The sequence below is a fragment of the Rhynchophorus ferrugineus genome, unplaced genomic scaffold, assembly GCF_030347505.1.
Source record: "Rhynchophorus ferrugineus isolate W39M unplaced genomic scaffold, kcgeb_rfMv2 rfM3, whole genome shotgun sequence".
In the NCBI taxonomy this organism is placed as follows: Eukaryota; Metazoa; Arthropoda; class Insecta; order Coleoptera; family Curculionidae; genus Rhynchophorus; species Rhynchophorus ferrugineus.
Genome location: NW_027472582.1, coordinates 30,669,518 through 30,691,464, shown reverse-complemented (window position 1 = coordinate 30,691,464; position 21,947 = coordinate 30,669,518). Strand labels below are relative to the sequence as shown.

Here is a 21,947-nt window from a genome sequence, read left to right as displayed (position 1 = left end):
TGGATATTTTGAGATAATAAAAATATTCGAGGAGAATTGTACATAATATATTTATAACTGAATTACAAAAATCAAATCACCATCAAATCAAAAATCACCATGCTCAATTCATCTAATTATTTTTTTTAACAAATTATAATATAACAAAAAATAAAACAATCAGCATTAAACGTTTTCATAATATATTAAAGAAAGAAAATATATATTAGGATAATATATAAAATTAAAATATATAAAATATATATTAGGATAATATATATTAGGATAATATATATTAGGATAATATATAAAATTATGTTAAAGCGAACTTATTAGTCTCATATACTTCAGTATTATAGAAATGTGGATTATAACACATCTTACACTAGTATTATTTTATACAATCAAATTTATAACCCTACATAAAAAGGGACAAAATGAGAGAATAAGGGAAATAGTTGTATAGCACTTATTATCAAAGATATTTTTTCGCTGTTTAACTTAAGGTTTCGTTAAATCAGTATAATAAAGTTATTTGTTTTTGTGTAAGTGAAAATGCGAACAGAAAAATTCCAATATCAAATCTCGGCAATATTCCAGTCGCTATTTTAAACACCTGGATCTGGTCGTGTTGGAAATATTCTTCTTTGTATTACACAGAAAGTCGGTAGGGTTTTATTTGTTTTTTTAATAAATCAGGACCGCATATGGTTTTTATATGGCATATTAGGCCTATTGGTTTAATATTCTATTACGGCGTGCCCTGAATATGCCGATATGAGCCGCATCTTACAAACATTACGCCGTAAAAAGAGATGCCAGACCAGCAATTTGAGGTATCATAAATATTTTAGCAAGCAGAGCAGATTTAAAGGCACGTCGGGAAAAATACTAAAATTTTATTGATGCATATTGAAAATTTCGGTTGTATTGGACCATGATGTTTTGCTGATACTAAAAAATAAACATTCGTAGATTTAGATATTTTCAGGAAGAAAAAAGCTATATGAAGGAGTCGAACCTATAAATATTTACTTGCAAACAATGTTGCGGAAATTTATGTCCCACATGTTAAGGAACGCCTATTTCATTAGAAAGTTATATAACCTTAGATTTATGTTGGGATGAGTATATACTTTTTTTACTTATAAATATAAAGCAAAAATAAGAAGTAGTGATAAAGGAAGTAGATTAATTTATAGTCTATAGCTTATAAACAGCAGTGAACCCACGCCATCTGAATTGATGACGCAATGATGCCGTATTTTTTACTTTTATTGGAGGGCATATTTACCTTTTACGCTTAGTTCTCTTTCGATGCAATGTTTCGTTGTAAAGTCATTTCGATTTTAATGTATTTATCCTTAGTTTGTTCTGTTACTATTTGTATACATCTTTATTGATAAATCTAGATTTAGTCACTACATTCCCCTTAATGAATTTGCCATATATGCAAATTCATGTATATTCTGAACAGTAACGCACATGCATAAAGCTTTCACACTCTATAATACAATTTCCTACAGTTAAAATATATTAATTATATACTGAGCTTTAGTTGGTTCCTCTTTCATTACTCTGTCTTGATAATGTCAGCATTGAATTATAAACCAACATTCATAAAGTTTTATTCAATCACTGTCACTTTCGGAATCACTACTCAAGTGAACAACTAAGCTGTTTACTATCAATTTATCAAAAACTTATTCACGATTCCACCATTTGTCAATTTCTTCTTCAATGTGTCTGATCGAGCTCATTCAAACTGAAGATTTTACTGTCTACGATGTTTCTTTCCATAAATCCAGATAGTTCAGGTTTGAATATACTTCTCGTACTATATGTTTATTGTAATAATTCTTTGCACTACCCCATATTAAATTAATTAGATTAAATATACAGTGATAGAAAGGAAAATGTAATACTCTGCGGCCATAATGTTTAGCAATCTGATCTGCCACGTATCTTTTCTCATGCTTATATTTAAAAAACCAAATTATACAAAATGCAATTAAATATATCATTTATATTTTTCGAGTAACAATTTGAAATAGTTCAATCTTTAACATGGTTTCGTTAAAATTTTATTTTTGAATTTTATGCTCTTTAAGCCATTACTTATTTGCAGCCTTTGTTGATGCATTTGTTGGGATCTTCTCCACCTGTGTACTGTGTGATATGTGCATTGTCTATAACAATAAATAATGGATCCTCCAGGTTCTTTAAAGTCTGATTTTCAAACTACTGCAAAAACAATTTAAGATTCATTTATCCATGGTAGTCATGCTTGTACATAGAGGAAAACACTAATTCTGTACCAGGAATAAAACTATTCCTGTTTCCAGCATGAATAACTATATGTTTATAATTAATTGTTAATAAATGTTTTGACTAACAAAACCTGATTGATAGTTATTCCAACTTTTACCTTTTTCTATCAACTTTTGTTGTATTTACACTATATTTATTATCATCTTGCCAATACCATTGTACCATTCTAAAATATTCATGTCTCATCTAAGATTACAAATTGATATAATAAAAGCAATGTCTGGATGTTCCATTAAACCACTTCGTGGGTTATCTTTACAACATTTAAATCCTGTATTACCTACAGTGTATAAATTCTACATCCCACAAATACTTGCATGTATTTCTGCTTTTTATTGATACTTTCCAGACTAAGAATATTCTCTGAAATAATTGTATTAAATTATTTTTCGATTAAAGAAACTATTTACTGTTTTTATACCTTTCATATATTTGATCTCTTGATTCGTCATCCATTTCGCATAAATACGGTTACTTTTTAGTGAATTTCAGGTTATATGGTTTTTTTTTTATTTTTTGAGATATTTTAGTGACCGTGCCCGTACTAATATTCATGCAGCTGCAACACATTAAAAATATTTTCAATAAAAACCGCGGCGATTTGCAATTTATTAAAACAAAGCGTTAAAACAACGTTTGCCGGTTTATAACCCTAATTATAAAATTTTGTGGAATTTTGCAGACGTTTCACAAACGGACGACTAATGCAGGCTCATTCGGTTACATGTTCGAACTTGTCAACATTGTATCCCTTTTTAAATAGATTAAAATGAGAAGGAAAATATTGTCTGTAAAGCGAATTAACAACTTTCGACAGGTTCATATTGATGACGCCAGTTGACTGCTATTTTGAATAGATTATAGATACTGACAATAACATTGTTTTCTTAATCTAAATGAAAGTTTCTTCTTCTTCTATATATTAGTCGGTTTATCGAAAATTGTACCTCCCTGTTTTAGGAAAACAGAAACACCTGAATAGGTGAATAATGTGCCTTAAAAATAAGTAAATTTGGATAAAACGGAATATACTCAAATGTTAGGCTTTTCTTTCTATGTCAAACCTAATTCTAGTTGATTCTAATAAATATACTATAGATGTACGGACTACGAATTTTACGCTGTGACGTAAATCTGGCAGCCCTGTACCGCAAAATACAATTTTTCAAAATGCAAAATGATGATAAGAGTCCTTTCCTCTTATGTTTGAAACGATATTAAAAAGAAAAGTGAGTGAGTTAAGACATCATTAAATTATTTTATTTAATATTAAGCAGTGTTGTTTAAGATTTTGTATTACTTGCGTTCGTTCACGTATTCTTGGAGTTAATGTAGTTATGATTTAACTATTAATAAAACTATGATCATATAGTTACATTTTAATTTATTTCTAAGGACAATAAATGTATGTGTCCTCGGAAGGCATATTCTGCTATAAAACAAAAATAATAGTTTTGATAATTTTATTTCCTCATTTCCTGGTGAGTTTTTAATCCTCACGTGGGACAAAAGGCAAAGTAGAAGGCAGTTGATTAGCGAATTTAGATTTCCGATTATTACATAGGGAAAATATGACAAGAACGACGCATTTTTGTTCGAAAATATATGTTAGATACGGAAATTATTTTTTATCAATCAAATGAGCCTAGTTTTTTATTTAATTTATTGTTTTTCAATATATATTTTAGGTGAAAAATATGCATAAAAGATACAAATTATATTAGTACATAAACAAAATAATGAAAGTATGTAGATAGAATGAATCTAACTAAATAAATAATTTGCATATATGGAACAATGAATAATGAATTATTATTAGCAATTTCGTAAATATTTTAAACCGCAGGTTATTACAATAAAATATGTAACTATATGGCATCTATTCTTTGAACCTTTCATTCATTATTTTAGTTACTTAATTTATATCTCTAAGTCTTGAGAAGTCTATAGTTTATTTAACATCTATAAATACATTACTTAAATATAATTTCTATATTATAACAAGTAAAGTGCCTAATTGGACTTGTTTTGCACACTAATATGTGTAACTTTGTTTAATTTTACATGTTTATCTTTATAACATAAAAGAAAATCAAAGTCATATATACTTATCTTTTATGTTAATATTACCACCATCGGGTATTCTAGTGATCTAGTGAGTACAAATGTTTTTCAGATTTTAAAAGAAATGTCATCTTACGGAGATGATGGCATTATCTCCCTCGTGGCTCTCGCAGACAGCATTAAGACTAACACATGTTTTAAGCAGGGATTGAAGGAAATCGCATATGCTTTATTCTGCCTGATATTATTTTGGTACTCTCTCTTCGAATAAAAATTGTTAATAATAATATGACTGTTATAAACAACATTATGTTAGATGCTTTCATGTCCACTAAAGCAGCCAATGAATGTCATAGATGATGTGGAATATAGTGTTTTTCTAAGTCCTTTTATTTTTGTTTTATTATGTTATTTAGGTTAGTATATTGTTATCTGTCACAGTCAAAATAAACCAAAAGTGAGATTTGATGACATGGGCTATATATAATATTAATTTTATTTTGATAATTATAATTATTAAGTCTAGTCTCAATAAAGAATATATTTCTAATTTGGAGATGATGTGCTATTTTTAGACGTTCCAATTAAAAGATTGATCATAAATAAGCGCCTCTGACGTCATCTTCATTATAGAGCTATATATTGCTGCGTAACAGCACAAGTTCCGCTACAACGATAACTAATGATCTGGATGCAAATAATCGAAATTGTTTTGGAAATAATATTTGATGGATACTGTCTAGCATTTTTTTTGTATTTTATCGAATCGATTTCAGTTCCAACTTTAGATCATGATTAGGAAATAATTTGAATAAGCTGTAATATAACTATATAGATATTTCTAAAAATACTTCGTTTAATTTATTCTGCACATATCTGTAGACATCTACAGTTTAACATTACAGTTTCTTTCAGGTTCAGCAGCTACACTTTTATAATATCCATAATATTTTGCACTAAAAATCATCGTCAATAATTTGAATAAACTGTAATATAACTACATAGATATTTCTAAAAATACTTCGTTTAATTTATTCTGCACATATCTGTAGACATCTACAGTTTAACATTACAGTTTCGTTCAGGTTTAGCAGCTACACTTTTATACTATCCATAATATTTTGCGCTTAAAATCATCGTAGTTGATTAACTTTTCATCGCCAGTCACAACACGCCACAGGCGGCTGTTCTTTTATTACCTGGTAAACAATACAACCGTGATATTAGGGCGGACAGTTTGAAATGGTTTTTTTAGTCAATTCGTGTTGTAGCTATTCCCTCATTTTGGATATTTATCATTGCATATAATGATTTATTCAGTAATTGCAACTTCTCCAAGACTGAGCTGCATTTTCCTATTACAAATCTTGAAATTCATTGTCTTCTAACTATTCTGGTTCTCGAGTCGGTTCTTTATCACTGACATTAAAATTTCCAATTGAAAAATAATTCGACAATTGGGATACGACAGAGCAGCATAACCATAAGTTTATAAAAGTGGTTGGTGGCCGTAGACTATGGATTATTTCAAACCAAACAACAAATAATTACTTTTGAAATTCGCATTTTGAATGCTCTATTATTCGAGTCTATATACAGTAACTAATTTAGTAATACTAAATGAATAACTGTTATTTTATGAAATGTCTAAACCATCGGATTTACAAGTTATTTACGTTAATACTTTGAATATTTACAAACATATGTTCTTGATAAAATGCATGCACGCATTTAGTAAATGAAGAAGAATGAATTTGTTTAATACCTACTCAATGGTAACATCTAGAAAATTATTTTGTTTTTGTTGATTTCAAATTATCGAGTCTGTTTCTTCAAGTAGGAATGGGGATTATATGATTTGTTAATGTTTATTAGATGTTTATGCTTAGTTATTATAATGGCTTTGAAAACTGAAACACACAATTATGTTTTTCACATTTTATTCGCATTCTACATCAACGAAAAGCCTCTTTCAACAGGTGCGTTACCTATAGACAAGCAAAAATTATATTATATCATAAATTGTTTGTTGAATTGGTACAATTCCACTCCACGATACCATTCGCTCACAAATATTTCTCACTTCTTGCTAAAACAAGCAGTCTTTACTTGTTTTATAAAATGCAACCCAATTAGTTTTTACATACTGCGAATTACTACAATTAGTTGTAGTTTTTAAGCGTGAGAATCACGGATCGATCAAAAATATTGAGTAACCACTGAAATACCCATCAAATGATATTTAATAACAGTTCGGAATATGGATTTTCTAAAAAAAGATTTTATTGATGCTGCAAAATAGTCTTTGAAAAGTTTAAACAGTTTCAAAACATTATCTTTACTTTTTTTTATTTAATTGAAAGGAAAATTCTGTTGAAGTTTATATAGGTTTCTTTATTAATTCCATGTAAGAAAATATAGGATAAGTGGGTCGGACAATCGAGGTGGACGTGGTATCGGAACATGGCGATAGAAATACTGAGATGTACGCTTTTTTGGATACAATTTTTTTGATTGGACATCGTATAGTTTCTTAAAGTCTCTCGAAGGGTATCTCGATGACGTAGTTCATTGGTTAATGCTATTGTAATCATCGTTGTAGTACTCTGTAATTGTTAAGATAGTGACCATTATAATGTTTTGTTAAATGCTTGTATTTTATTCACCATAAAAATTTCTTTTATTACATCCAAACTTTTAAAAGTGATAATGTTAATATATTAATATATAGCTACATACAAACATATAACAACTAATTATACATAGTTTTGTATAATTTGTATAATTTCTTATATTTTTGTTACATTTGAATGTTCTCTTATAAATTTTAACATCAATTTAGACAACGCAATGTGATGCGGTTGGCTTTGGTTATAGATCTTATACTTTATTATTGCCCACCAACTAGAACTGCATATCATTCTCTGAATAGAAAATCGAGCTATTAGCATAACAAATTACTATATAAAGTGAGATACTCTTTTGAACGAAAAATTACTACCAAAAATTCTATATTGTCACGACTATAAATCTTGAGAAAGTAGAAGTCAGTAACACAACAGAAAATTACCCTCTGGTCCTTTTTCCAGTATAGTATTAGTAGTATTAAGTTCGATAATAAAAGCTCAATAAACTAAAACCAATTCATCAAATGCAAAAAATATGTAGTGACTTTAAGGGCGTTATAAATGAGGGGTTTTATTTTTTGTTAATATTTCATATCACAAAATATTGTATATTTTGTGTTTCATATTTTATTAACGGTTGACATATACGTGACGTAAAATGTCAGTAAAACAATTAATCTGATTTTTGATATGAAAGTTATGAAGCAAATATTTATAAGTGTAGCATTGTTACGGTATTATATATTTTGTCAAGAACCTGAAGTACCATTTGAATCTAAAGAATGCCGAGAACGAGACCGATTAATTGGTTCAGATAAAGAAGATCTGTATGCAGTCGTCGATGCTCTGCAAGGGCAAACATTGTTGCTTCGTTGTCGATTCTGTAATGCCCAACCAAGCGAATCTCCAAAAAATTGGTATAAGATTGATCAAATTGGAATAAGCAAGCCGACAGAAATTATGGTAAACTATTCTGTAGTAGTATCAGTATTGCAAGAGATCAGCTCGAGTTATTTAAACTATATAAGCGAATATTTTTACATATTCTTTTAAACTCTTTCTAAGTGCTCCCCCGTTTTGATACTTTTTTTGATAAATAACTTGCTGGGAGTTTTTCCGTAAGCACATAACATGTACTGACGCCAGCCATTAACGTATCACCATAAAAATAACTCAACTATGAAAAATCATAGATTGATGTTTCCTACTCGCCCGTTTCTCAGGAACTTTCTTTAAGACATGTTACTATAAATTTAATCACGTATGTCTTGATACCTTGAAACCTGATTTACAAAGTGTCATAATTAAAGCGTGGGTTTCACTCATTTCTACTATATTTACGAATAAAATAGTATAGAAGACTTGCTGGTCTTATTCTTCCGTAAAGTTTTTATTTTCTATTTTGTTTCTGAATTAAGCCAATAAATGTACGATTCGGGTACACAGAATTTCTGTTTTCTTCGTTATTACTTTATCATGCTTTGTTAGCAGAATTAAGCGAAACAGTTATATCAACCTTTGAGTAATTATTGACATGTTTATTTTATTATTTACTTATTATTTTAACTAGCGTTGGGAACTATCGACTGAAAACAGACAAAACAGTCCATAGTCGCAAAACAGTTGAAACAGTCGATAGTCAAAAAAATAGCGACTGAAAATAGTAATTATAATTTTCAGTCATATGCACGGTTCGACTGTTTTTTTCTATTCGTGATGCTAGACGAAGATGTAAGAATTCTTGTCTGTATAAATTGTGAGATAGGAAAGGACCGAGATCATTGCTTGGAGCAGTTAATTTTAAATGTGTTTATATTTACCAAGGCTAGTATTAGCGAGACAGAGATATATATTTATTCACGTGCTAACTAAAAAAAAAGGAAAAAATTACTAATTTCTATTAACATGTAATAAATAATATAATTTTAAAGGAAGTAGTATTACTTTTATACTGAATGTTTTGTGGATTTGTAAAAAGGAATTGAATAATAACACCACAAATGTTTTATCATGTTTTAATATATTAATTGCTATTTTTAAACATGTGTAATGAATATAAATAGTACAACACAACTTAAACAAAAAACGAATGAAGTTCAATAACTATAAATACTAAATAAAATGTAAACGTATACCTAATCATTGAAAAATCTAATCCATGACGAACCTAAAAATGATTGTACAATAACTACCTTTTTAAATAAGTTTTATTTATTTTTGAACGGAAATATTTTTAAATTACTGTTCAGGAATATTATTATTTTGAAGTTTTCTGCCCTGAGGCGATTTCTTCGATCGTTAATTATTTACCCAGATTTAGAAAAAACTCTTTCCGTGTAACTGATATAATTCAGGTAGTGTCAATTAGCGCCCAGTGAATCGCATTTCCAAATACTGCTTAATCTATAAAGTTGCTGCAGTATTTGGAGTAATTACTTCTTTAATTCTAGGCATTTTTTTATCAAAATATGTCCCGAGGTACACAGAGGTATACATTCTTGATCAGTAGCTGTGTCTTGAATTTCGAGTTGTAGAACTATATTTGTATTTTGTGAATTTAAAATGGAAGCTACCTCTTTTGTGATAACTTTCTGTATCGCTTCAGCATTTTGCAATACCAAATGCTGCTTTTTTAAATCTAGGATATAAAAATGTGGATTTTCCGCATATCGTCTTCATTTCTAAAATTACCAGTCTTTTATTGATAATTTTGTAATTATCTCCCCATTTACTTGTTAACAACACCAGATAACATTCACCAGATAACTAGGTGGTCATTATTTCAATGGGCTTTAAAAGTTGAACATATTCTGTTAAGATAGTCCATTCCTCAACAAATAAAAACTGTGGTGCTCTTCTTAATAGCCATCAAAATAAATTTTTTAATATTAAAGTAGTGTTTTCCTATCAGAAAATGTATTTATTACAAATATTTAATATTATTTATTGACCTCTTTACCCTTAATATTTTTAAAAGAAACTTAACAACTGCTACTGCAAAAAACTTCTTCAAATCTTTCGGAATCGATACAATTTCTGAAACCTTTGGAACCTAATTTTAATTTTCAAGATTTTTGGAAAAATTTTTGACAAACAAAAGGCTTGGACAAAAATCGTGAAAGTTTATCAAAAAAGTATTATCTATTATACCAGCCCAAAGTATTACCTATCAAATGTAACTTACTATTTATCATATACAATTTTATTTTTTTGCCCTCAAAAACTAGCGTTCTGCTATATTAATTTTCAATATATAATTATTCACAAGAAAACTACAAAAAAACATAAAATCCCATATATTACATATAAACATATAATGCTATATGTTTTGTTCATTTGATTCAGGTAAAGTCTTGTTAGCATATTTAATATTTTCTAGAAATAAATTGCAGTAATACCTATAAAAGAAGAATTAAAATTACTAAAATATATCATGATTAAAGTAAACATCTAATTATTACCAGTTTTTGCAATTTTTGTTACCACTCTTGTAAAAACAGGACAAACTCCGTTAATCAATTGACTGCCTATAGTTTGTGGTTGACGCATTTGTACATTTACTTGCATAGTTTAAAACGAATGTGTCGTTTACGGCGAGCCAATTTATATAAAAGTAATAATTACCTTAAGTATTACTTGTAGTACAATTATATATTATTTTTTAATGCTCTTTGCAATTTTTTTTATTTGAACAGTAATTTTAAGAATAATTTTCTCCTCTATTTTTGATCCTGGATTTTCCAAAACTGAAATTCTTGGACATAAATGTACATAAAGCTTGAAATAAATCATATTTTAATATTTATATGACCCCAAAAATATGTTTGGGGTAGTTAATATTACGTTAATTAAGAGTAATAACTTTTGACATAGTAAACGAATGACCCTAGATTTATATCTAGAGTATCCTAGTGTCCGTTACTGATGTGACAATTAAATATCTGCCTACCTCGATATTTTTGAAAATGTTGCCATGTTAAGGTTCATTTTCAATATCAAACCTTTCCTGAATAATAAATACAACAATTCCAACATATACGGTTGTTGTCATATAGTAAAAGTAGTAAATATAGTAAATCTTCTGAAAACTTCATTACGGTGTTTTAGACTGTAATCTTTCAAATCGGCTTCATTGAATAAGTGTTACTAAACCGACATTACTTTCTCCTTAACGTTATGCATCAGCAAATTTAAAAATGTAGGTAACTGCAACTAATAAATTATTATTCAAGTTTATTTTTAATGGATTAATATTTGCAAAATATATTGGCTTAGACTGATGATTTAATTACACAAGTATAATAATATTAAAAATAATATAATTAAGGTAAATTATTAAATTTTGTTATTTGATTTTAGGCTGATATGGATAATGAAGTAGATCGAAATCGAATTTTCATTAACCAAAAACACAGTCTTATCGTAAAAAATATATCTGTCGAAGATGCTGGTTTATATTCTTGCGTTCATTATGAAGATAAATCAAACAAAGAGAAATTTAATTTCCTTGTTGATATAGTTACAAAAGAAAAAGCGTCTGCTTTAGAAAAAGGTATGGTTATAATATCCAAGAACAATGTTTACTCGAATACTAAATTGTATTTTACAGTTTTAATAACATATTTATTTAGTTGCCGACTTAATAGTCTGGGTAAAAATAAATCTAATTCAATTAAAACATTTGTATTATTATTTGTATTAAGATTTTAATACAATAATGCTTTACTTATGTTGCGGATTGAACATTTCTTCTTTAAACCATTGATACATGCTTAGTAGTTAGCTGGAACTACTTCACGATTTTAAGCTCCTTTGATATAGTTGAAGTAGCATCTGAGCTTCAAATACAACTTTTAAAATATTGTGTACGATTTCAATTGGTACATAAGTGTTTCTTCACTGCCAGAAACATTATTTTGTTAACATTTTCGCCAGTGTTATGGTGCTCTTATTCAAATTGAAGGAAACTGGAGTAAGAATGTTAAGGGGTCCTTTGAGAACCTTCGTAACGATTGACAATCCAACACCGTCCCGTTTCATGGTCTGGTTAATTGAATGAATTCAAAATATTATGATCTCGCCGGAATGATCCTACCGATTCCGCCAGTTTTGCGTCTGGTTTTTGCATTTTTTTTATTATCAAGAAGACTTTCCAACTCTTTTCAATTTAAACCGATTTTTTAGCGTTCTTTTTAATTATTTTTTAATAACATGAATTTCTTTAGAGTCGAGCAGTGTTTTCCGCAGTAAATCTATAAAAACACGATTTCATAATCGTTGTGAAGTTATATTTTCCTTCAACTGCACGAAAGGTCATTGAGTAATGTTTTCGCGGCGATTATTCAACACGTTTTCAAAGTAATCTTCAAATCTTTATAGCAAAAGAAATAATTTAAATGTTATGCTTAATGTTTATCGTTTGATACAGTACGATTAAAGAATAGCTATATATATTTTTATATTATTTTATTATATTAAATATTATAGTAAAAAACGTTTTTGTATGATATATGCGATATTTCAGTTGAATAATTTTAACCTAGTAATGTTTATATTTAATTGTAGGTAATATAACTGCTTGGGCTAATTATCAAAAAGATTATTTTTCTTCAATTAATAGCATGTTTCGTGAATCATCTGGAACAGAATTTCTATATGTTCGAGACATACTCAAAATATCAATGGAACTTGTTACGCAATGGGGATCCTGGAGTACATGTCAAATATGTGGCAGACCACAAGGCATGGGCCTTATGAAAAGAACCGGAAAATGCAGGTGGGTTTTCAATACATTGCATGAAAAAATATAAGATTCATGTTACTAAATGACCGGACTTCACCAGACTTCAAAAGTAATTGTCAATTAATGATTTCTTAATTGTATCCCCTACTTATCATATTGCTCATATCAGGCTTCTACTTTTGTTTGCAGAGCAGAAAAAGAAGCTTCAGGGAAAGATATTTGGCTTAGCTGATTATTCTTGAGATCAAATAGATATAAAAAATAAATAGAAATTAGATTGAAGTTAAAGGAGCATTGGAATGAGCGTATTACTTTTGGAGAATTTTATGTTAATGAATAGAGTAGAATTTGTAATAAAAATAGTTTGTTGATTTTCTTAATTAGAGACTTGTTAAAAATATCGAAATTTTCAACATATATTGTAAGAACGTAAAATTTTTCATAATTTCCATTTTGTCAAACTTTTGTTCATTTGATTTAAATTTATGGCACAGAACAGGCGTTAAATTAAATTTATGGCACAGAATAGATTAGGCGAATAAATGATGAAAGGCTTCCTTTCGAAGTCTTTAACTTCTGCTGAGAATCCTTTCATCATTTGGACCAAACTCATATTTCTTTAAATTTGCTGGCATCTATGAGGAATAGATCTGGCATCTTTGATGAAGGAATCGAAAGATTAATTTAATAAACTTGTGATATGCTGTATCATTTTCAAAATAAATTCATATGTCAGTCCTGAAAATTATTTAGCGATGTGTTAGTATTAACACTAATGAAGGTCCAAGTAAACAATATAATAGACAACATATTATTCAAAGGATATGCAAAATAGTTCAACGTTTTATTATCTACTATATTCAGCATAATGTTATCTCCCACGACATTAAACTCACCTCATTTACACATATTTTTTCTTTGAGCTATCTCTTGTTCTCTGCAAACAATTGATTATTCTTGGCTATCAGATTTTTCTGACTCAAAAATCAGGTCATGAAATTTTATTGCTTGATACAAGTCTGCTAAGTGCTAATTTTAGCATTTAGACAATCGAATAAGTGTCAAATTAAATTCTTATAAAAATAATCGCCATACAAACACATATAATAAGTAATTGAACTGATATTGCAGGAATTCATTATTTATAATACGAAAAAAAATCCGGTTCAAGTACCATACATTATTAAAATCGATTTTTATATATTTTAGATTAAAATTAAATTCTAAAAAGGAACGAACTGAAAACCATTCTGCCGACGAATTATATTTATATAACGCTCCTGCTATATCTTGTAGAGCATTAAGACTTCAAAGGATGTTTCCCCAAATAAGTAATTTAACAAGTGTGATTCCGGACTTTATACAAGAAGATAAATGTGACGGTATATGTAATCCTGATGCTGAAGGATTAAATAAAGGTAATCCTAATATAAATCTATTAGATTTGTCCAATTACGCTGATATAAATTTGTTTCTACCACAAACTGAATATTTTATATACTGAATTTAGTTACGTTAAATAATATACCCTAGGTTTAAGACCTAATGTTTAAAAATTGTCTTAAAGGAAGATACAATTATATTTAAATTTGGAAGTTTTGAAAGGATTACCGAATGGCAAGTCTCAAGTGAATTTCCTAATCTCACAGAATAGCAGCAATTTATGATGGTACTAAAAACAGAACATATTCACCAATGTATTAAACACAAATTCCAAAAATGAAAAATGTTTCTATTTTACCGGAATCCTTTTGTATGTTTCCTGCCGACATACATATTGTTTTGTACAAATGTTTTTGATACGGTGCCTTCGATCTTAGTATCCTACTGCCCCTTGGAAAAAAAGAGTAGAATTTCAAGGTTCTCTGAATGAACATTGAAAAGAATGCCAGTTGGGTAAAATTTAGAATCAAAGGCACATATATGCTGACTGAACACAGCTTAGGTGAACGTACATACATCTATGAAAATTATGACGGATGAAGTATACGTTTCTCCCGATAATCCAAAATGGTGAAAGACGTGATTAAATACCCGTTATATAAAATTATGAATAATGTTTCCAAGTTAGGTTGAACTCTATTATTCGTGCGAAATAGATTTGCTGGAAAATCAGTAAAAAAGAAGTCATAATTTTATCTATGTTATATAGTGCCACTAATACGGAACGGGATCTTTGTTAGTGTGACATCGGGAGACATGATATGACGCGCGATGTGTTTGCATTATAAATGTTTCGTGTACATTGAGCCGACACTTTCGTTTATACACTCCTTTAAATAAGTTACCACTTTTCTCTGTTAAAATAAAATGATTAGTGCATTTATTAAAAAAAGGTACATTAAATCGAAAGAACGATGTTGCTTTGACAACGTTCCAATCATCGATAAATTTTCACACTTCTTCAGAATTTTGGAATTATGTATCAATCAAGCCATTCTGCATCAATCTGAAGAAGTGGTAAATAAAATAGGCGCTGTCTGATGAGTAAGCTGAATACGACAGCACTGCTCATTCAAGAGGCAGCAATGTCACAAATCTTGGAAAGTGTGACTGAGCGTTTTCTGGCAAGTGAATGGTCTGCGTCTCTCACTCGCTTTGCTGGTCTTGTACATGTGCATGTGGTATTTACTTTGTTCAATTAAAGGTGACAGATAAATGTAACAATATTTCTAATCCGCTTTAGCAGTTTGTAATACACTACACCTTGCGAGCCAACTGTTTGAAATGACATTTCCGGTCAGTTCGTGGGGTAGCCATTTACACTCCATTAGAATCTTTCCAAGAACATGTAATGGCCTGAAAACAGTGGATTAATGTAATCTTAAGTTATATGAAAGAATCTTAATAACTGAGAGTTTTTGAGAGCTTGAGTTGGGTTTTCGTCCAATAAGACTTTTTCATTGAATTTTCTGAACCTCTAGACCGTTCATTAATATTAACATCATACTACATAATAACTAATTTAATTCCTTAATATCTAAACCAACAATAAGAATATGGTGAGGCAACATCATTATACGTTTTTGAAAGTTTTTTATGGGCACCAACATCAAATTTCTTTGAATAAATTAAAGGTTTATACAAATTTGTATTTTTTTTTCATATTTGTTTGTTTTTGTTAATATATGTTTTTTTAATAATTCTGCTGATTTTTTATGGCATTGTCTAGTGATGTTTGTAATAATATAGCTATTTTAAAACGTGTATTGTATTACGTACAATTTATCGTCGACAACTTGGTAAACTAAACTTCAAACTGTTTAATTTTGCAGGTTGGAAAGTTGGTAAAGGCACTGGTTTCAAATATCGCAAGCATTCTGTGCTGCAAGAAAACTCGCACTTAACTTTTGTTTGCCCTGAGTCGACGCTAGATAACAAGGTAGTCTGGAAGAAAAATGGCTTGACATTAAAGAGAGGGGACAACAGCAATCCACATGTTATTGTGGACACATTTAATAGTTTATATCTGGTCGACGTCATACCGGAGGTCGCTGGAAATTATAGTTGTTATGTTGATAATATTCGAATGCAACAGATTGTTATATTTGTTTATTCAAAATCAAAGTTTTTAACAAACGAGTTAGCTAGGTATTTTCTTTATTTAGGGTATATATTGTTTCTTTCTTCGTTTTGCTATTGTGCGGGCCTAGTTATTACATGTCAGAGGCGGCATATTTTTAAAACATATAAGGAACTCAGAGAAACAAGACCAACAAGTGAAGACGATGAAACGAACAATTTAATATAACAAATTAAACATATATAATAAATAAAGTGAATTCTAAATAGTTTTTAATTGCACTATTTAGAAATATTTATTATTAAATATATCTAGCAGAGCAAAACGTTTATATTCCATATTCCAAACTTAAAGAACTTATATTCTTAAAGTATTCATGTAATTATGTTTTTTTATTTGAAAATTATACATCGTTTGCTACAAAATACCAAAATAGTTTTTTTACTTATGATTATTTGATGCCAATTTGTAGGTGAATAGTGAATTTGTGGATCTCTTTATCTTTCTGCAGCTACTTGAAGTATTTCTTGGCATTATAAAGTTTAGTTCGAGTAACGCATCGCAGTTCAATCTTTAAGGGCATCTAAGATAGATTGAAAGTGCTCAAGGTCATCTAGCCATCAACTATTATAATCAATCCTAGTTTAGAACCAGCAAAATTTGAGAAACCATTTCATATAGGGTATAACATGAAAATGTAGGTAAAAATTGTGCAATACGGAAGGAAATCAAAATCAAAATGGAGGACAAAAGTATAGACGATAGTTTAACTCCAACTAGCTGTCCAGACGAGATCACGATTACGTACATATTTTTGGTCGTTTCTCTTTTCAGGAAAGAGTAGTAATATCGGGAAACTTGTACGGTATTGAATATTCTATGGAAACAATCAGGTGCATTGACGTGATGTCTCGAAAGATGTCGTTTATTATAACAGTTTTGTTTACATTAGTATAATATCGAACTGATATTATTTGTGCTATGGATTCAATAAATCCCCACTTGTTTCCGATAAAATAAATATTATTATATAAAATTTTAAATAAATTAAAAGTTTTGCTTTTAAAACCTACAAGTTACATAAGTTATATAATCATATTTATCGCTTTGTCTAGTCTTAGATTGCCCTTGAAACATATTTTCCGATTCCACAGAATGCTTGAGTTGACTAGATCAGCTAGGCAAACGATTGGTTTAGAACAGATACTTTACAGGCAATGAGACAACAAATTATATTTACTAACTAACTTTTTACTAACTATAAAGTTATCGAAAATAAGATATATTTTCTTTCATTTTTATTTGCCCACACAATAACACACAGCAATAACCACAACTAACGCATTAAACATGAATGATTGTTTATATGTACCCCATAAATCCCCAAATCGTTGATGAATGTGAGGCAATTTCAGTGGGTTGCACGCCTGCGAGGGTTTCTAGACCAAAAAATCTATGTAATTTTTTTTTTTTTTAAAATGCTTTCATGTTTCATACAATTAGTCTTTTGTCTTTTAACGTGGTTAAGTTTATAAAATATTGAATATTTCCCAGAAATAATAGAAATGTAAAACAAGAAATACGAAAATAAATCCATGCAAAGTTTCACATGTAAGATACCAAAAAAACCTCTATATAAATTACGATAGGAACAAACGAAATAATTATTCACAACGTTTTCCAAAATATCACACAGAACTACAAAAATTGCACATATAAACTGGGACCAATCCTATTAATTATGGCATTCAAAATATAATACCAGAACTAGACGAAAATCTGTAAGTTTATTGATGCTGCAATGAATCAAGGCACAACATTGCAACACCTCCAGTTTCTCAGTGAGAAAGATAGTGAACAATACCATTCAAGTTATTATTAAGAGGACAATTAATGAGAATTAATATGCTATTGTCGATATTTAAATTATTCCAAAGCTATGTTTCAAACGTACATTTTTATATGAAACACTGTGCTTATATCTATTAACAAATTATAAGCAAATTAGTCGCTTCTCAATCTGAAATCCGATTTTTCCAAAACCGATATCGCCGAGTTTTATCTGTACCATTTCACATAAATTTATCGGTTTTCTCTGTACAGTAAACTTGTGGGGCACTGCCAGACGTTTTTAATACAAATTTAGGTACACACACTTAATACTTTTGTCGGCGTCACTTAGCACGACTCGGTGGGAACTTAAGAGTTCTCAATAAAAGAATCTCGTAGACGAGAGGATAAAAAGAAACGGTTATCCAGGTCAGCGGTATCCAGGCACGTCCAGTTTTTCGATCGGAACGCTGACGAAATGAACCGAAAATACAATTGGGAAAACAGTAATTCAAGAAATTAGCTTTTACGAGGGAACCGCAGCATTGCAGAGGGGGTAATGGACTGCTTGGTCTGTGTGAATTGCTGGCGAAAATTGAGCTAATCGACCAGGTCTGAGTCATCGTTATTTAATTTATTCGAGTTTTCTGACCAGGTGGTGGTTAAGCCGACCAAATTCAAATAATTTGATTTCCTATATAATCTATCAATAACAACCTCGACAGAAATAAGATTTTCCTTATAGGTGGTCATAAAAAATAGTGAGCAATACCATAAACATGGCTACTGATGTATTTATCGGTTGGGTTTAATTATATTCTTAAATTTGAGGAAGTCTGTAAGACCGTAAAGAATGAAAGAGGAAAAAATAATAATAAAAAATAATGTATTTTCAGAAACTGATCAATTAATTTTATTTAAAATATTACTTTGGAATTTATGAAAAAATGGTAGCGGGAAAAAGTCCCTCAACCATTTTGATTGCATCTAACTTTGCTTATAGAAAAGATAAGTAAATTTGATCTCTATAAAAAGTTTATTTGGTCTTTACTTTTTTTTTCGTTATGATTGAAAAATTATATCGGCTAAATGGTGACCGCGACTCGCTAGGCAACTTTCGGTTCTTTTTAAGGCACTTTTCATGACATCCTTCGACATCTGAGGCCGATTTTCTTCAAATTCATGACGGATATTGTCTTTAAGATGTTGAATCCTTTGGGGCTTATTCACATAAACTTTTGATTTTGAAAAATCCCATAAGAAAAAGACCGTTGCTGTTAAATCCGGAGATCAGGCTGGCCATGCTAAATCGCCACTTCGCGAAATTAGTCTTCATGGAAAAACGTCATTCAATAAGTGAATTTCAATAATTGACATCTTGTTGAAAGCACATGTCCTCTAGTCCTTGCTCTTCCATTTCAGGCACAATAAAATTTCGAATCATGCCTTGGTACCGTTCAGCAGTAACAGTAACTGAACACCTTGGTTATTTTCAAAAAAAATAGGCACCAATGATGTTTCCAGCATGAACACCATATTATACAGTTGTATTTTAGAAATGATGTTTCATGAATTAATTGAGGATTCTATGTTCGCCAAAACCGACTGTTATTGTGTCGTTTATTGACGTCGCCACTGAGAAGAAAATGGACTTCAACGCTCATTATCAATTTAGACCAAAAATCTTCAATTTCACCTGACAGCCTTAGGATTGCATTGCTGGACCCAATTCGTTGTTTATGAACTCTCGGTAGCAATTTTTCTACTAATTGAATTTTCTACGGACTCCCCAGCACTATCGCGCATCAGAGCCCATTTTCATCTTTACGAAACGTCCGTTGTCTTCCAGAACAAGGCCTGTCTGCTGTCGTACCGTACTGTCAAAAATTGGCAAGTAAACTATAAACTGTGGTTATGTGTGGCACTAGACGACTAGAATATTTTTGACGCAATTTCCGCTGAGTGGCAATGATGGGCCGATTATTATCAATACATATTATCACTGTTTGTGCTCATTCTTGTAGCGTATATTTATTCATAATAAAATTTGGATGTCTACACAACACAATGGTAAAAGCGAAAGCGAGCTAAACATCAAATAAAAAAGATGGCGCGCAATCAAAATGGTAGCGGGACTTTTGCCCCACTTGTTACTTATATTGGTAGAAACTGCAATGTATTAAAATACTACAATTGTACAACAATTGAAATACAAGTACTACAATTGAAATTATAAATTGAAACTAAGTAGCTGTAAATAAACTAGAATCAATAAGCATATAAACCAAGGAACGACGAATTAAATATTTAATTAATGGCGGTTAATTTTAAATAACGAGCACTCCAATAATAAAAGCAAAATTTTTTGTATTTTTATGTTGTAATATACTAGATCAGCATTTCTTAACCTTTTTCAGTCGGCGGGCTTATAGAAAGTCAAGTAGGAATAAATTTAGGCAATGCTGATATGAAGACTGGTACTTATTTGCAACTAAATTAGTAATATTTGGATTGATGTATTAGTTTGGTTAAGTATGTAATAATTTTTTCACTTTAAAAAGGCATTTATTGAAGAAATATTTCATAATATATATTAAACAAAATAGTATACATCATTTTCCACAACATTTCCAGAAAAATTTTTGGACATTTGCTACATCTTTTGATGATGAAAACTGACAGTTGAAATATGGCGGTTCAGCATCGTCATACGATACTAAAATGGTTTGGTGGACATCAGCACCAGATTTCTTCTAATCAGATAAAACAATGAATGTCGAAAAGGCAATTTTGAGCGTACCATGATTAGCATCTGTATGTATTGAAAAACTCAAAACGATTAAAGTTGCAGTTGTTAACTAATTATAATTTGTTAATTTTCCAACAGATAGAGATAACAGGGTAGAATGCAAGTAATACACTTTTTTATATTGTTAAAATTTATATTAAATTATTTATAATTTTTGTATTGTTTAGCAGGACTATCAATCCTACAATGATATATGAAAAAGTATCGATTCTTAAAGCTTTTAGTTTTTTTTGACAAATACTTTAAATTTGAGACCCGAGCCGATGTGTGCCAAGGATATGTGGTATCTCGACTTATTCTCAACATAATAGAGGATGCAATTATGCTGAAAAGCTGATGACCGATTTCATCTTCGCTGATGACAGTATTTTTCTGATGACTTCGAGTATTCTTAACCACATTAATTGTATTTCAAGGCCCTATAGCGTGAGTATTAACGGAGAAGAGGAGAGATTTGAAGTATTGATACGTGAACCTGTTGTTGCAGTTATAAATAGGACCCAATAAGAGCAAGTTCAGCATTGTAATCAGTAAAACAGGAGACGAAAATGACATTCTATGGCTGATATTATGAACTCACGGAGCCTTTGCTTCCCTAAAATGGTACGTATGAAAGAGATCAAATATTATAACTAGGTCAAAAGTCTGACGAAAAAGTTTTTTTACATTTAAATCTCATAATATGAAGAAAGTAACAATGGAGAAAGTTGACAAAACATTAGTATATTAACCTTTTTTTCTAAATTCGTATATTAATAATAATTAGTCAATCCGTATAAACTTAGGTGCCACTTTTAAGCAAAAAGAAGTAGCTTACAAGACTATAAGAAAAGATGGAGCAATGTTTTTTCTAGATTCACCTAGCAGTACTGTAAAACAATAGATAAACAGACATGTAACATCTGAATGAAAGTGTTACAGAATCGTAAACTAATAATTTGGGATTAGTGTACGATTGCGCACAAACGATTATTGAAAGCACTCAATCGGACATTAAGAGATTTGGGCAACAATCAGTACCTTTTTGGAAACGTGATGATT

General features: G+C 29.9%; 1 protein-coding gene across 1 annotated transcript; it reads left to right on the top strand.

The window, feature by feature from the left end:
* Positions 1–7,700: 7,700 nt before the first annotated feature.
* On the top strand, positions 7,701–16,580 carry LOC143193647 (uncharacterized). Its single transcript, XM_076399974.1, has 5 exons — positions 7,701–7,964; positions 11,361–11,553; positions 12,567–12,777; positions 13,954–14,162; positions 16,020–16,580. The coding sequence occupies exons 1-5, from the start codon at positions 7,701–7,703 to the stop codon at positions 16,493–16,495; spliced, it is 1,353 nt and encodes a 450-aa protein (XP_076256089.1). The 3' UTR covers positions 16,496–16,580.
* The last annotated feature ends 5,367 nt before the right edge of the window (positions 16,581–21,947 follow it).